The sequence below is a fragment of the Microcebus murinus genome, chromosome 9 (genome assembly GCF_040939455.1).
Source record: "Microcebus murinus isolate Inina chromosome 9, M.murinus_Inina_mat1.0, whole genome shotgun sequence".
NCBI classification, from domain to species: domain Eukaryota; kingdom Metazoa; phylum Chordata; class Mammalia; order Primates; family Cheirogaleidae; genus Microcebus; species Microcebus murinus.
This window is the reverse complement of record NC_134112.1, coordinates 21,839,007-21,854,475: the sequence shown is the minus strand read 5'-3', so window position 1 is coordinate 21,854,475 and position 15,469 is coordinate 21,839,007. Positions and strand designations below refer to the sequence as shown.

At 61.3% G+C, this 15,469-nt stretch overlaps 1 protein-coding gene across 1 annotated transcript; it reads left to right on the top strand.

The window, feature by feature from the left end:
- The first annotated feature begins 2,106 nt into the window (after nucleotides 1-2,106).
- AQP1 (aquaporin 1 (Colton blood group)) lies at nucleotides 2,107-15,276 on the top strand. Its single transcript, XM_076006329.1, has 5 exons — nucleotides 2,107-2,576; nucleotides 11,579-11,743; nucleotides 12,076-12,156; nucleotides 13,303-13,461; nucleotides 13,671-15,276. Exons 1-5 carry the CDS (start codon nucleotides 2,193-2,195, stop codon nucleotides 13,770-13,772), a joined length of 891 nt encoding a protein of 296 aa, XP_075862444.1. The 5' UTR covers nucleotides 2,107-2,192; the 3' UTR covers nucleotides 13,773-15,276.
- The last annotated feature ends 193 nt before the right edge of the window (nucleotides 15,277-15,469 follow it).

Here is a 15,469-nt window from a genome sequence, read left to right as displayed (position 1 = left end):
CGCCACCGCCACACCAGCCTGCGAACCGGAGCGCTGGGGCCTGGGGCCAGCTCTCCCCTGTGGGCCAGTGTCACCGCCAGGGCAGGGGGCCAGGAGCCAGGGGCATGAGGGAGCCTCCAGGCATGGAGTGCTGAGCCGGGCTGCTCAGAGTGAAGGACGTGGAGGAGGCTCTGGGAAGTGGCCCAGTGGGGCCAGCTCCCTCTCTCAGGTGGTCAGTAAGGCACCAATTACCTCTGGCCACCCAGGCTCCCTGAGCAGGTAGGGCCCGCCAGCCACCACACTGACACCCGCCTCGGCCCCACTGCGTCCTATACGTCCAGGCACGTAGGTGAAGGCAACTCTGCCCCCAGCCCAGGGGGCCTCCTGCTCCCAGCAAGCACACACCAAGCTCGGCCCGGCAGCTCTCCCCGAGGGTGGGAGTGAGGGCTGGTGTCATTGTCCCCAGGATGGCCCCCGACAGGAGGCACAGGACCCACGTGTTCATCCTGCCCTGCCACTGGCATATTAGAACTCAGACTCCTTTCCCTCACTGGGCCTCAGTTTCCCACCTATAAATGCATGAGGCCACCACTCCTGAGTAGGACTGTGGTGGGCCAGGCAGGAGGTGGGAGGAGAGGGACCCAGATCACCCAGGCCCTTCCTGCAGGCCACAGAGGGGCCCTCCCTCCCAGGCCGGCACTTCCAACATGCTCCGTGCAGCAGGCCGGCGGGCCAGGCGGCGTCCTGGCCCCGAGGTCCAGATCCTTGCTGCGCGTCCGCTGCCCTGAGCCTTTGGGCCAGAGAGGCCGGGATGTCTTCTCCTGCTAGGGGCTTGTTGGGGTCCTCCCTCTGCCTCCCCTCTCCCTGCTCGTCTCCCCTTTCCTGCCTCTTGGCTCTGGCCAGTCCTGTCTTCCCTTTTAGTTTGTCCTTTTAACCCTCCGAGCTCTTCCGTCTCTGTCTCTTGGCCACGCCTGTCTCGCTGTCTCTGGCTGCGGATCTGTCTCTCTCTGTCATTTCCACTTTCGCTCTGATTCCGTTCCCTGCTCCTCTTTCATTCTCTCTGCCTGTCTCTCTGTGTCTTGTCCTCCCCTCTCTCTGTCTTCCGCCCTCCCCTCCCCTCCCCTCCCCTCTCCTCTCCTCCTCTCCCTTCCCCTCCCCTTCCTCTTTCCCTCCCCCCTCCCCTCCCCTCCCCTCCCCTCCCCTCCCCTCTCCTCTCCTCTCCTCTCCTCTCCTCTCCCCTCCCCTCCCCTCCTCTCCTCTCTTCTCCTCTCCTCTCCTCTCCTTTCCTCCATTCTCCTCCCCTGCTCACTTCTCCTCTCCTCTCCCGCCTCCTTACCTCTCCTCCCAGCCCCAGGTGGGCTCCTTTCCTGCTATCTCCCCAGCCCAGCCAGCTTGTCTGCCTGTGAGAAGAAAGTCTTAAACTGTCCCCTCTTGGCTCAAATTGCTCCCAAGAAGTTTGAGGGCTTCTGGGTGGGGTCCCCCAATACCCTGCCTGTCTCAGCGTGCAGGGTGGCCCACAGACAGTTTCTCTGCACCTCTGTGCCCTCATCACTGAAGTGGGGCATAGGCCGGTGGGGCGGGAGGCTCTGGGACATCCCCAAAGTGACACACATTGGCCAGCCTGGGCTGGGGTGTGGGAGGCCAGACTGCCCCTGTGGACCCCTGGGCCGGTGGACTCCAGACCATCGCCACTCCAAGGTGGGCTGGGACGCCAGGCAGGCAGGATCACAGCGCCTGTTTCCAGGCAGGGCAACGTCCACCCTCCGAGTCCAGCCTGTCCACCCGAGCCCTCTGGAGTGCCTGGCTCTGCACTTGGGCACCCCCTGGGCTCAGCGCATGGGGCGGGGACACCTGGATTTCTCTGGCCTCCTGAGTGGGGCCAGCTTGGAGGAATTTCCCAAAGCCTATTAGAGCACCGGCAGCCTCCCGCCTGCCTCCCCGGGCTGGGCAGGGCTGAGGGCGGAGGGAGAGAGCAAGGGAGGGGGAGAGGAGGAAGAAAAAAAGTTGGCAGGCCGACAGCAGCGCCGTGTCTGCATCCATCCCGAGAGGAGGCCCGTGTGGTGTGGGGCGGGCCCGGGCTCGAGGAGAGGCCTTCCTCCCTTTGTGCTCCCCCCGCCCCCCAGGCCTATAAATAGGCCCAGCCCGGGCTGTGGCTCAGCCCTCGGAGGGAGCCGAGCACCAGGCAGCAGTCTCCAGCCAAGCCCCCTGCCAGCATGGCCAGCGAGTTCAAGAAGAAGCTCTTCTGGAGGGCGGTGGTGGCCGAGTTCCTGGCCATGACCCTCTTCATCTTCATCAGCATCGGCTCTGCCCTGGGCTTCAACTACCCGGTGGGGAGCAACCAGACGGCGGTCCAGGACAACGTGAAGGTGTCGCTGGCCTTCGGGCTGAGCATCGCCACGCTGGCCCAGAGCGTGGGCCACATCAGCGGCGCCCACCTCAACCCGGCCGTCACACTGGGGCTGCTGCTCAGCTGCCAGATCAGCATCCTGCGGGCCGTCATGTACATCGTGGCCCAGTGCGTGGGGGCCATCGTCGCCACCGCCATCCTCTCGGGCATCACCTCCTCCTTGTCCGTGAACTCACTCGGCCGCAACGAGGTGAGTGGGGTGGCCCCGGGCTTGGGGGTTCTGGAGCGGTGCTGAGAGGGCACCGGTCCCCTCCTCTGCCCATTGTGCAGATGGGCTCACTGAGGAGCAGAGAGGACGAGAGGTTGCCGGAGGTCACGTAGAGAGCTGCGGTCAGAGTTGGGGCTGGAACCCGGCTACGTCTGCAGCCCAGAGCCTGCTTCCTGCCGGGCACTGTGGGAAGCTGAGGTCCAGAGAATAATAATGGTCTTGCCAAGCGTCCCCTGTGGCTTCTGTTGTGGGGAGTGAGCTCTGGAGGCAGCTAACGTGTGGGGCAGCAGCTCCCAGCCCTCAGCGGTAGTTTCTTGACGCTCCCCAGCCCTGTCCCCGCAGCCGCACACCGCGGGGACACTTTGCCCGCCGTCCCAGCCACCCTGCGCCAGATGCCCAGCATGTCTGCAGCCAGCTCTGCAAGTGTGTGACCAGCACTGCCTCTGGGAGCCCCCGGGGCCTCCAGGCAGCCCCCCCCCCCGTAGTCACACAGGCTCCCAAACAAACCGCCCCCCACCCAGGAATCAAGAAAAAAAGTCCCCTCCCAGTGCTGGGCCCCTGGGAGTGGGACAGAGATAAGGCGTGAAGGCGGGCGCTCGCTGGGGCTGCTCGGAGGTGGTTTTCCTGGATTACGTGTGGGCTGGGGCAGGGCCCGGCCGCTTCCGGGCACCGAGCGGGCACCGAGCGGGATGGCGCCTCTGTGTGTGTGTGGAGGGGTGTGTGCGTGTTTGCCGGCTCGGGTCTCTGGGCTGGTGTGAGCTGTGTGCACGTTTGTGCTGCTGTGTGAAGGCGTGGGGGGTGAGTGTGCACCCGCGTGTGCCCACTGCTCCCGGCTCGAGTGGGGTCTGGGCTGGGGTCACTAATGACAAGCAGATGTTGGCGACTGGGTGGCAGCTGCTGAAGCGAATTCCTCCTGGGCTGCTTAGCACAGCTAATTGGCCGTTGGCGGCAGCTGCCTGCTGTCGCAGACCCGGGCTTTTCCAGCTCCTCGGCCAAGTGCAAGCTCAGACTGTGCTTGGGCCACGACAGGGGGCAATTTGGCCGGAGAGGCTGGGTACGACTTGGAGGAGGTCTCAGCGGGCCCAAGGGACAGGCCAGCAGGCTTGGGGACGTCCTCTCAGGGAGGGAGCGAGGCGAAAAAGCAGAGAGAGGGGATCAGTTCTAGAGACGCGAGGCTGGCAGGGCCGGGCAGGGCAGGCAGGTGTGGGGACGGTGCCAGAGCCTGTGCGGGCTCCTTAGAGATGGCAGTGGTGATTACAGCCACTGTCCTCCCTTGTCCCAGCCAAAGTTCAGATCCTGGGGATGGCAGCGAGGGAGTCCAGCTGAGGTCTGGTGCAGAGGGCAGCCAGCATGGCCCTGCTAAGGGGCTTACTACTTCTTGTGTCACAGTGACACCTTACTCAGCCTCCTTTGGAGCCAACCTCTGCTCAGCCTGAGATTGAAGATTAGCCCCACGGGCTGGAGTTTAGACTTTAGCCGGGGAAGATGTGGCTGCAGCGGATGTAAGGGACAGAGCTCAGGCCAGGTCCCTGTCCCTGGGTCTCAGTCTCCTCAGTGGGGCAGAGCTGGTGGCCTCAAGGGATTCCGCTGGGTGGGGTCGAGTTCACACCGGGGTTTGGCCGGGCACGATGAGGGTGGGGACAGGTTGAGACTCCCAGGACTTCTGGCTCCATCTTGTTCCTCCCATCTCAAGGGACAGAGCCTGTGCACCTGCTGGCAGAGGCTTTGTGCTCCCTGCTGTGGGCATCCCAGGCAGAGGCGGGAGGGCGGGGCCCTTCAGTGCCATCTGGGGCTGGCCACACCCTGCTCTGGTGCCCCGTTCCTTCCCTGGCCTCCATTTTCCAGAGTCACCCTGATATCTGGGCTGGGCAGGGCAGATTGCAGAGGGGGAGAAAGAAGAGCAGCCTCGTGTGGGCCCAGCCCCAGGCCAGGGGCAGGTGCAGGTTCAAGGGCGTCTGCTGCTGGCTCCTGGCCCTGCTCCCGCAGGCGGCTCACTTTGTTGCCTCGGGCTTATCATCCCTGGGGCTGGCTGAGGGGCCCCGAGGGCAGGCCCAGGAGGGAGCTAGGCACTGTGGGGGCTCGGGCGCCACCCTGTCCAGACAATGGAGGGCTGGGGATCCGGATCCCAGCCCGGGCCTAGAAACAGAGAAGGTGCCCCTCGAAAGGGCTCTTGTCAGACATGGGCCCTGGGATATGAAGGAGCCTGGGGGTGGCCTCAGGAGGGGGAGGTGAGAGTCCGGGGCAGCCGGCCACACACGCTCGCAGCCCTCTCTGGCCCTGGGCCCCACCCTGGCCAAAACCTGGGTGGGGCAAGTTGTTGGCATGGAGATTTCCGAGGAAAATAGGGAAAGAAGTGGCAGGAAGCGGTCGGGGTGAGTCAGGGGGTGTCCCCCAGGGACTTGGTGGGGGCAACTTTCTCCTGACTGAGTCAGGGCTCAGGATACACCCTGGAGAGACCACGGGGCCTCCGCTAAGTCTCCAGGGGTCCTGGCTGATTCTAAAAGCCAAACCCCGATTTGGGCTAAGCAGGAGAGGTCCTGAGCCTGGGGTGGGCACTCGGGCCTGTGACATCACACAATGGCCCTGGCCCGTGTGGCCCGACGTCCCATCTGTGACATACGGACATTGCAGGGTGTGGCTGGGCTCTGGGAAGCGGGAGACGCTGGTGGACTGGAGTCCTGGCAGGTGCTGGCTTTTCTCATTCCTCTGCTCTGGGGCTCGCTCCGCTGAGTCAGCCGTCAGCCGGGAGATAAGCCCTGCACAGCTGCGGGAGATGGGGCAGGAGGCAGGTGTGATAAGAGGTGTCAGCGCAGGCCAGGAACTTCTGAACTTGAGGGGTGGGAGAGCAGGGAAGGTTTCAGGGAGGAGGTGCCACAGGAGTCTGAATGTCAGGGCTCTGGAGAGGGAAGGGGCTTCCGGGCAGAGGGACTGTGTGGGCACAGGGAGGACGCAGTGGGGACCATGGCCCGGGAGTGTCGGGTGTGGCCAGACTGGGGGGTCACGGTGGGAGGGTGGGGCTCTGAGTCTGTGATTTCAGGGGTGCAGGCAGAAGCAAATCTCCTCTTTTTGGGGTCTCCTCTCAGCTCTGCTGATTCAGGGCTGACTGCTGGGGAAATGCTTCTACCTACAGCAGCAGCAGGGGCCTGACCCCAGCCCGAAATCTCCTCCTTCCCGTTTCCAGGGCCTCAGTTTCCCCAACCACAGAATGAGAGGGCCCTCCATGCCAGCACTTCTTCCGGGGGCCCTGCCACCTCCCCCAGAGCTCAGAGGTGGGCTGGGGAGAGGGGAGGCAGAGTTTCCGACGTCCCTGCCCAGCCCGGCCTGCCCAGGGAGGGGCTGGGGGCCGGGTGATGGTGCCACAGCTGGGACATATAATTACTGTTTCCAGCCAGGGCCAGATGAGGGGGAGGGCGCAGAGAGAACTTTGCGGTGGAGGTTCCCTCACCATGGAAAATTCTGAGGCTGTTTCCCCCATTAGAGCCCTCAGAGCAGCCCAGCCCCTCCCCCACCAGGACACTTGGCCCTGACCAGGGCTTGCTCTGGGGACACGCATCTATCTGAAGGAGCGATGCTCTGAGAGGGGACAGGACCCACTGAGGGGACTCGCCCCACCCCACCCCCAGGCCACAGCCTCCTCTCACACCTTGTGCCCCACCCCAGGTGACCTGCCAGCAGTGCAGATGGGGCCACCAGCTCTCTGCAAGACAGCTCCACGCAGTCCTCCCCAGCCTGACTCCAGGGCCCATACGGTGCTCCCCATTTCCTCTAGGGGCCCCACAGGGCACGGGCCATGGTCCCTACTCCCTGGAAACACCAATGGGTCTGGGGTCTCTGGAGTGGGATCTGGAGGGGCGGGCAGAAAAATGCTGTCCATGAGACCCCACATGTGGCCCCGGCCCCTCCCTGGGGCCAGAGGGGCTCCTTGTCCAGTGGAATGGTGCCCACGGGTCAACAAGGGGCTGTCTCCACTCAGCCAAGGAGCTAGAGTTTGGGGAACCAGCACACCCCGAGGCTGGAACCCCTAACTCAAAAGATGACAGAAAAGGCTGGAAAATGCCCCCAGCCTTTTTAGCAGTTTCAGTGCCTGGAATCTCACCATCGGGGCCATTGAGAGGCAGATTTCTGCTCTGGGTAGGGAAGGATTTTTTTCTTTTTAGTGGAGAAGGGGATGCCTCCACGTCCATAAGCTCCCTGTCGTTAGGGGCGTGCAGGTCGAAGCTATCTGGTGGGGAGGCTGCTCTGGGGGCGCCTGGCCTGCAGGGGTGCAGTGGGATGGCTGGGAGGTCCTGTGTCTCAGGCTTTGTGCCATGCTGAGACCGACAGCTCCGATGGCCTGTGAGAGTCCTGCATTTAGGTTTCTAGATCCTGGCGGGGAAAGTGACTGCTCAGTGACAGGCAGGGAGGGATTCTGAAGACTTTCTGGGGCTAGAGTTTGGGCCAAAGCCTCCATTTTTACGGATGGGGAAACTGAGGCCCACAGAGGTGTGGAGGCTTGTCAAGGTGACACAGTGGGTATGTCAGAGCAGGACCACGCCCCCAGACTTCTGCTTCCCAGCTCCTGACTGTTTCTGCGGCTCCAAAGTGTGCACACAGCGCACAAACACAACACCCACACACATGTGCTCACACGTGCTCACACATAGCGGGGCGGGGGGGGGCACAAGCACAGGACACAGAACACATTCTCAAGACTGGGTGGGCCTGGAACCCCAGGAGGGTGGAGTAGGGGTTGCTCGGAGCCTCTTCCTTTCCCTGCCCTGGAGTAAGGAAAAGAGGGAGGGAGGGAAGGAGGAAGCCATTGCTTTGTGTATTGTTTCTTGTCACGAAGATGAATGGCTCTGGGAGCAAATAAAGGGCTCTTTGAGACCTGCTGCTCTCTCACTCCAGGGGGCTCCTTCCCTCCTTTTCCTCCTCCCCTCTCCAGCCAGGAGCGGCACCTGTGTGGGTGTGTGACACACGGGGACATGGTGACACACTCAGAAATGCCATCAGACAGGGATGCAAACACACAGCACAGCCTTCTTGCAGGGCCTCGTGCGGTACGGAGCCCACTGCAGCAGGAGCTGGTGCCTGGGTCGTGGCTCTGCCCAGGGGCGGCCGAAGCCGCTTGGCCAGCACCTGATCAGTTCGTCTAAATGTCCCGCAGGGGCTTAAAAAGCGTGGGTATGCTCTCACTTTGGGTTTTTCCTATTTTCCTTAAATCAAGCTTTGTTAATGACGTGGTTCAAATCTGCCGTGTTCGTGTTATTGGTATGTTTTGATTGCTTCATTCTGTCGGTTTTAAGGGAGGATTGTGAAAATCTCTCACTCTGATAGTGGGGTAATCAATCCGGTTCTCCTTGTAATTCTGTCAATTTGTGCCTCATTTATTTTTAGGCTATGTTATTTGGTGCATACAGGCTGGGGATTTTTGTAGCCCTTTTATAGGTTTTTCAAAACTTCAGTTATTGTGTAATAAACCGTTTAAGGTCTACCCAACAAAAAAGAGAGAGAGTCACCCCTGGACACATGTGGCCACCCACAGATACAGCAGATGCTGATCTAGAAAGACACACAGAGGCACACAAAGCCGCGACTACTCCCGCGTACACCTGTGAACACCCATGGAGGAGAGACTTGGTGAGGCCAGGACAGTCCCGCCAATACCGAGTGCTGAGTCCTGGAGGCACTGGGGCGGGTGGGGCAGGCCTCCATGTCTCCTGTGTCGTATCCCTCAAGAGCGAATGATCAGGGCCTTAGTCGGGCCTACCACTGGAGCCGGCTGCTCCCTGAGGGTGGGCTGCCAGGGTGCCCAGGCGGAGTCAGGGGACCTGGGCCTTGGAAGTTCCTCTGGTTGGCCTGCCCATGGGCGGCAGGGAGGGTTCAGAGCCCATGGCCGGGACAGGTCAGCCCTGGCTGCCCTAGAGCTTGAGACCCGCTGGCAGACACAAGGCCACCTTCTGCCAGCTCCCCAGCCCACGCTGGGGACAGTGTGGGGTGGCACAGACTATGGGACAAGGATCCTAGCTGTACTGTCTCCTCCCTGGGCCTCGGCCTCCTCGTCTGTCATCTTACCCAGCGTTGGCACAGGCTGCCCCGAGAGGCCGCCAGAGGCTGATGACTGGCCCATCGTCTCCCGGCTAGGAAGGAAATGAAGGAGCCTGGGTCCAGGGAGCTGCTCGGGAGCAGGCTGCCTCTAGCGAGGACGGGATTCTAGAAAATTGGCATTCTCTGCCACTTCTGTCATTCTTTGCAGAGGTGTGCGCAGGGGGTGGTTATGGTCCCCCACCCCGTGCTCACCGAGCCCCCAGGCCAGGAGGAGATGAGGCACCTGCACAGGCCGCAGGAGATTCCTTTTTTGCAAGATGCCCAGACGGTCCAACCAGGCATGGCACGTCGGGGGCAGAAGTTAATTCCAGCCTGGGATCCATCCGGGAAGGCTTTCAGGAGCGTGTAGGGTCTGAGCAGTGGGCTTAAATGGAGCTTATATGCAAATGCAGCTTATATCTCTGATGATTGTGGCTTTTATATAGCTTACACTTGCATTCACAAAACTGTTACTTTTTTTTTTTTTTTTCTTTGCCTCAATCGGTGAAATATACGACTTGGGCCAGGCAAAACTACCTGGGCAAACATGCATTGTTTTCATTAACAAGTGACCACAGATGGGATTGGCCCTATTTAAGCAATTGTTTTAAATGTAATGGGTTGTAAACAGCAAAATAAGTTTCGATTTTTTTTACCTGCTCTTTCCTGGACATTAAGTTTCAACAGGCCTTATTTGTCACTTCCAATTGTGAATTATCAAGTTTTTCCAGATGTGAGTAATGCAAGTGTATTGGTCAAAGGAAGGCTGGCAGTCGGTGCTGAAGCAATCTGGGAAGGCTTGCTGGTGGTGGTATGGCGGTGGTGGGTACCAGACTGGAAGGTTATTGAGCCATGTGGTTCTCAGTAGCCAGCAAGAGGGTGCATTTCTGAGTTCCCAGGGCAGACGGCTGCCCCTCCCCTTCCCAAGGACTCTGAGCACTGGGTGGAACTGGGAGCCCTCTGCTCTGCTCCGCACTTTGGGGTAGGGGCTGGGACGCTCAGATGTGGTTAAGAACCAGGGTGGGGGAGGAGCCGCCCTGGCCATATCTGTGAGAGGGGCGGGGTGGGGTGGAGGGAGTCTGAGGCAGGAGCCACTTACCAGGATGGCCCCTTAATCAGCCAGGAAGGGCTGGTTTCAGGCCCGCTGCCAGCTAGCTATTAGGGCGGCCCTGGAGCGCAGAGGAGAGAGGAGCGGGAGCCGCGAGCTTCCGAGAGTGTAGACGCAGAGGCGTGGGCCTCGCAGGTGTGAGCAGGGGCGGCATCAGTGCCAGCCCGGCCTCTCGGCCTCGCCTCCATCCAGCCCGTCCCAACCCGGCAGGCCTTGGCCAACAGCTCAGCCGCCCTCTGTCTCCTCTGCACACCCCTGTGCAGACAGGGCCCCTCCCCTCCTGCCTGTCCCCAGCCCTGTGCATGCGATGAGAAAACAGAAGCGCAAGAGCCACAACCACTGCCTGATCCCTCCCGCCTCTGCAACCCTTTCCGCGTGCCCCAGACGGCCCCCATTGTCTTCAAACGTCCCAGCTGCCCTGGAGAGTGGCCAGGGACAGTTATATCCATTATGCAGATGGAGAAACTGAGGACCAGAGAGGGGACAGGCCATGCACATGGTGCCAGCAAGTAGAAGAGTCAGGACCTGAGCATAGGCCTTCTGCCTCCCCGGCCCACCCTTGGGGCAGAAAGAGAACCGGGCATTGCCCAGAGGGCTGGCAGACCCAAGGGGACGCAGCTCTGGGGTCACCAGGAGAGGTGGACGGGAGGGGATGTGAGTCATTCCCCGTAACCCAGGGCTGCAGACAAAGGCGGGAAGAGAATTGTTCTTGTAAGATGGCCTCAGGGTGGGGCCGGGAAAACCTCTAGAGGGATGGAGGTGTGGCCCCCAACTAGGATTTTGCAAAATCCTCTGTGGCCTTGGAGATACCCCACACGCGCAGGATGGGAGCTGGGAAGTGAGGCCTCCAGCTCTGGCCTGTAGGGACGCCCGCCCCTACGTGGGAGAAGGCAGCCCAAGTGGCCCCGCCTGGGCATCTTTGCAAACGGGCCTTTGCCCAGTGGTCTGGCTCCCATGTGGGTGCACCTGGCCCCCGGACCCCCGAGTGGAGGAGTGTGTGGAGGCTCCCTGGTGCGGCTGCAGGGGGAGGGCTTTTGTGACCTCATGGCAGCTCCCATTCCCTTCTCTTTCCATGACTCATGTTTCTAAAAGTGGCCAGGAGCAAGTGCAGCCAGACAGTGGTGGCGGGGCCTATATGGCCAGGAAGAGGGAAGGCGGGTGGGGTGGGGGCCTGGTGGGGGCCGGGTGGGGGAAGAAGGAGAGAGAAGGAGGGATGGGAGGGCAGGGCCAGAAGGGATGGGAGAGAGACACTAGGTGGGGGAGACAGATGGGTGGAGAAGGAGAGACAGAGGGTGAAGGCAACAAGGGAGATAGGCACAAAGGAGAGACAGACAGACAGACAGACAGACAGATAGTAGGGGCTGGGGAATTGTCTGAAGAAGGCCCTCCCTAGCTTGGGGATCTTTAGATGCAGCAGGGCATGGGGTGGGCTGCTCTGGACTTGAGGAGTACGAAGCCATGTCCCCAGTTGGGCCCTCCCACCATTTGCATCTCCTATGCCTGGGCTCACCCCTTGACATGGCCTTCCCGTGGCCTGGAGGTAGCTGGCTGCGGAGGCCCAGCTCAGCCCAGGCCTCTGCGGCCCTGTGCGGAGTGGGCCGGGTCTAGGCAGGTGCTAGGGCCGAGCGGAGCGTCATCAACAGGTGTGGGAGGCACAGGCCCGATTTCCACCACCTGAGGGAGGCGCTGGGTGATGGGTACTGATGCTGTTCGGGCTCTGACCTCAGGGAGTTGCTGGGGGGCCATGGAGGCCTGGGACACAGTCCCTGCCCGCCCCGCTCACTGGGCCCCGCCGCCCCTCCCCCTACAGCTGGCGAAAGGCGTGAACTCAGGCCAGGGCCTGGGCGTCGAGATCATCGCCACCCTGCAGCTGGTGCTGTGCGTGCTGGCCACCACCGACCGCAGGCGCCGCGACCTCGGGGGCTCGGCCCCGCTCGCCATTGGCCTCTCTGTCGCCCTGGGACACCTGCTGGCGGTGAGTGGGGGCCCTCCTAGTGGGGGTGGGGGTGGGGCAGGGGTTGGTGGGGTGTCTGCCATGGGCAGTGGCGGGATGCCCCAATGCGCTGTCGTGGGGTGGGGGGTGGCAGGTCAGCTCTGGGGGGCTGCGGCAGGCTCCTGCCCAGGACAGGGAAGCACAGGGACCTCCTGACCAGCTTTCTGGGTCAGTGTCCCCCTCTCTCTCTGGGTCTCATTGTCCCTTCTTGTTCTCTCTCCTTGCCACTTTCTCTTCCCCTCTGTGACTCTGCCTTTGTCCTCTTGGTCCCTCACTCCCTGTGTCCCCCCATCCCTGGGCTGTCTCCTTCGCAGATTGACTACACCGGCTGCGGCATCAACCCCGCGCGGTCCTTCGGCTCTGCGGTGATCACCCACAATTTCATCAACCACTGGGTAAGCGACCCGCAGGCTGCCCCTCCTGGTGAAGGGTGGGACGGGGGCTTTGGCGTCACCTGGCGAGCCTGCCCCCACCCTTGTGGCGTCCTTGCTCACTGCAGAGGCTCTGGGAGACAGCCAGGGTAGAGGACGTCAGGCAACTGGGGCCTGAGATGAAGGGGCAGGGTGGGGTCCCCTGTGAGCAGTTGTAGGCCAGCCCCAGTGTGGCGAGACCCTGGGTGCCAAGTCTGGCCCTGCCACTTTCTGATTCAGTGCGACCTGGAGCAGCCTGCCTGGCCTCTTGGTGTCTCAGGTTCCTGACTTGTGAAGTGGGGACATGGTAGGACCTACCTCCCCGGGTTGCCGGGAGGAGGAAAGGACACACTCACTTGTGTAAACTGAGCTCATCGCAAAGGAGCACTTAGCTCTTGTTGCTGGGGATGTGGGTGTTCTAGGCCAACCCTTACTCACTGGACTGTCTCTGGGGCCCTTCTAGAGCTGGGGAGGGTGAGGGTCATGGCCATCTTCAAAAAGGGGCTGGGGTCAGGTGTGGTGGCTCATGCCTGTAATCCCAGTGCTTTTCGGGAGGCTGAGGCTGGAGGATCAGTGGAGGCCAGGAATTCGAGACCACCCTGGGCAACATAGTGAGACCCCATCTCTACAAAAAATATTAATGAAAAACTTAGCCGGACCAGAATTAAATGAGAAAAAATTAGCCAGGCGTGGTGGCGTGCACCTGTAGTCCCAGCTACTCAAGAGGCTGAGGCAGGAGGATGGCTCGAGCCCAGGAGTTTGAGGTTGCAGTGAGCTATGATGACTCCACTGCTCTCTAGCCTGGGTGACAGAGTGAGACCCTGTCTTAAAAGAAAAAAAAAAAAAAAAAAACCAAGAAGCAGCTGGTGCTGACCATGCCTGAGCTGGGTGACACAGAGGCAAGGACATGCCCCCACCACACACCCTGACCCAGGCCAGGTCTGGGGGTGCTGCAGTCAGGCGCTGGGGTTGGGCCCTGCCGCCTCTGTCCCAGGCACAGGTGGGAGAGAACCCATCACTGGGGTGGCGGGCAGAGGGAGCTCAGGGAAAACTTCCTAGGGGCGGGGGCTTTTTAGCGGCACCTCGAGGACCCAGTTGGACACCCTCTGAGCACACCTGCTCTGTTCCTAGATTTTCTGGGTGGGGCCGTTCATCGGGGCAGCCCTGGCTGTGCTCATCTACGACTTCATCCTGGCCCCGCGCAGCAGCGACCTCGTAGACCGCGTGAAGGTGTGGACCAGCGGCCAGGTGGAGGAGTACGACCTGGAGGCGGACGACATCAACTCCAGGGTGGAGATGAAGCCCAAATAGAAGGGGTCTGGCCTGGGCATCCACGTGGGGGGGCAGGGGCGGGCGGAGGGAGGGGAGGGGTGAAATCGATACTGCAGACACTCTGACCAGCCGGCCAAAGTCACTTCCCCTGCCAGCCCTGCGTGGTTAGCCTCCCTTTGGCGGTGTTTCTATCTCTTTCTTTCTCTTTCTCTGTTTCCTGGCCTCAGAGCTTCCGGGGGACCAAGATTCACCAACTCACCCACTCTCTCGAAGTCGCAGAGGAGGTGACAGAGAGGGACCCACCTGTTAGTTGTCTCCTCAGAGTGTGATGGGAGGTTGCCGGGAAGTCCCCCCTCACCCCGAAGTCACTCACAGACTCACCTGCGCAGGTGCCTGGGTTCCACCACCGTGGCCTTGTGCCTTCGGGCGTGGCCCTCCTTCTCCAGATGGGCATCTGGCCTGGCGGTGCTCTAGGGTGCAGGAGGTCCCAGGAGAGGCAGGGGCCCTATCTCAGGGCCTCGGGGACCCCCATCTGGGAGGTGGCAGGATGGGGAGAGCTCTGTGGCCTGAGGCACCCCTAGGATTCTGCAAGTGTAGACATGCCCTGGGTTCTAGAAGATGTAGTCTAGACCAGTGCTGCTTTTCCCACTTGCCCTGTGTTCTGTCCCTGAGGACGGAGCTGCAGCCACATCTCTGTGTACGTGTGGGCACAGGTGGGCCCAGGTGGGCACAGGTGGGCATGGGTAGACAGGTTTCAATGCAGAGAATGACACGCAGTCCAGGTGGCTGGAAGTTTCTCTCCCCTAGGGAGAGGCTCCCAGACGGCCTGCTGTTGCAGAAGGAAGGCCGTTTGGAGGGAAGGAGGACACCCGCGTCACTTCAATGAGCTTTTAGTTGGTTTCTACCTGTTACTGGTTCACATGGATCAGTGCTTCAGTTGCCACTTCCTCTTGCCAGCGTAGAGACGCAGGTCACCATTGTGCTGGCGTGTGTTTATTAAAGAGCGCTTGGGTCATCTGAAGCCCAAAGCCTGAGCACAGAGCAGCCCTGACGCAATGAGCCCAGGAAGGCAGTGTCCCTGCCGGGCCCCGGCTGACGCTGAGCAGGGAGGAGCACGTCCCTCCCCTAGTCACGAGCCCCTGCCTGGAGGTACCTGCACAGACTCGCTGTCCCACCCCAGCCGCAGCCTTCCCTCCTTACCGACCCTCGGTGGGGAGGCCAGGCCTGGGCCTGATGAAGTAGCTGCCGCTGCAGCCCAAGGACAGTTCAGAGCCCCGAGTCTGCTTGGGGGCCGAGTTCTCCCACTCAGCTGTCTATGCGAGTCCATTTGATCCCATGGGGGCCCCAGCAGCTCTGCCACTGTGCCCTTAGCCATGATGGCAACAGAAACCAAGAGACATGATGACACAGGTATTTAGATGCAGTGGGACGACTGGGAGGCCCTTAACTGTCACCAACACATGACATCTGCACACTCTCTTCTCTATTCCCTAGCAGGAAATTCTAGCCCATTTAATGGATAAGGAAACTGAGGCCCAAGGTCCCACAGCAAGAGAATGATGTGGCCACGTCTAGCACCAAGGCCATGTCTCTGCCACTCCCTGGACTGTGAGGCCGGCCTCTCTCGTTCCCAGCTTCGCGGCCGCTGCCTGGGCGGTGGCCAGGGGCCAGGAGGGTGAGGGCTGTGACGGAGGGGAGGGGGCAGACCCGCGCCTGCCTGGCTCTGGCTGCTGCACACCAGGGCCCTGCATCTGTCTGCTCTGCATATACGTCTCTTTGGAATTGGAGTTTCATTATGTATTAAGAAAATAAAGGAAAATGACTTGCAAGGTCCTCCAGCCTTCCTGTAGTGTTTCTTCTCTGGCGCCACGTGCCACAAGGGTTCTCTGGGTCTGCAAGGAGATCGGTCCCACGGCTGGGGACCCAGTCCAAGCAGGAGCCACGGCCTGCCATCCTGCCCTGGGGACCTCAGCCTCACAGCCTCACCACAGAGCCCATCTGAGGGACACAGGGTCCCGCCCTACTA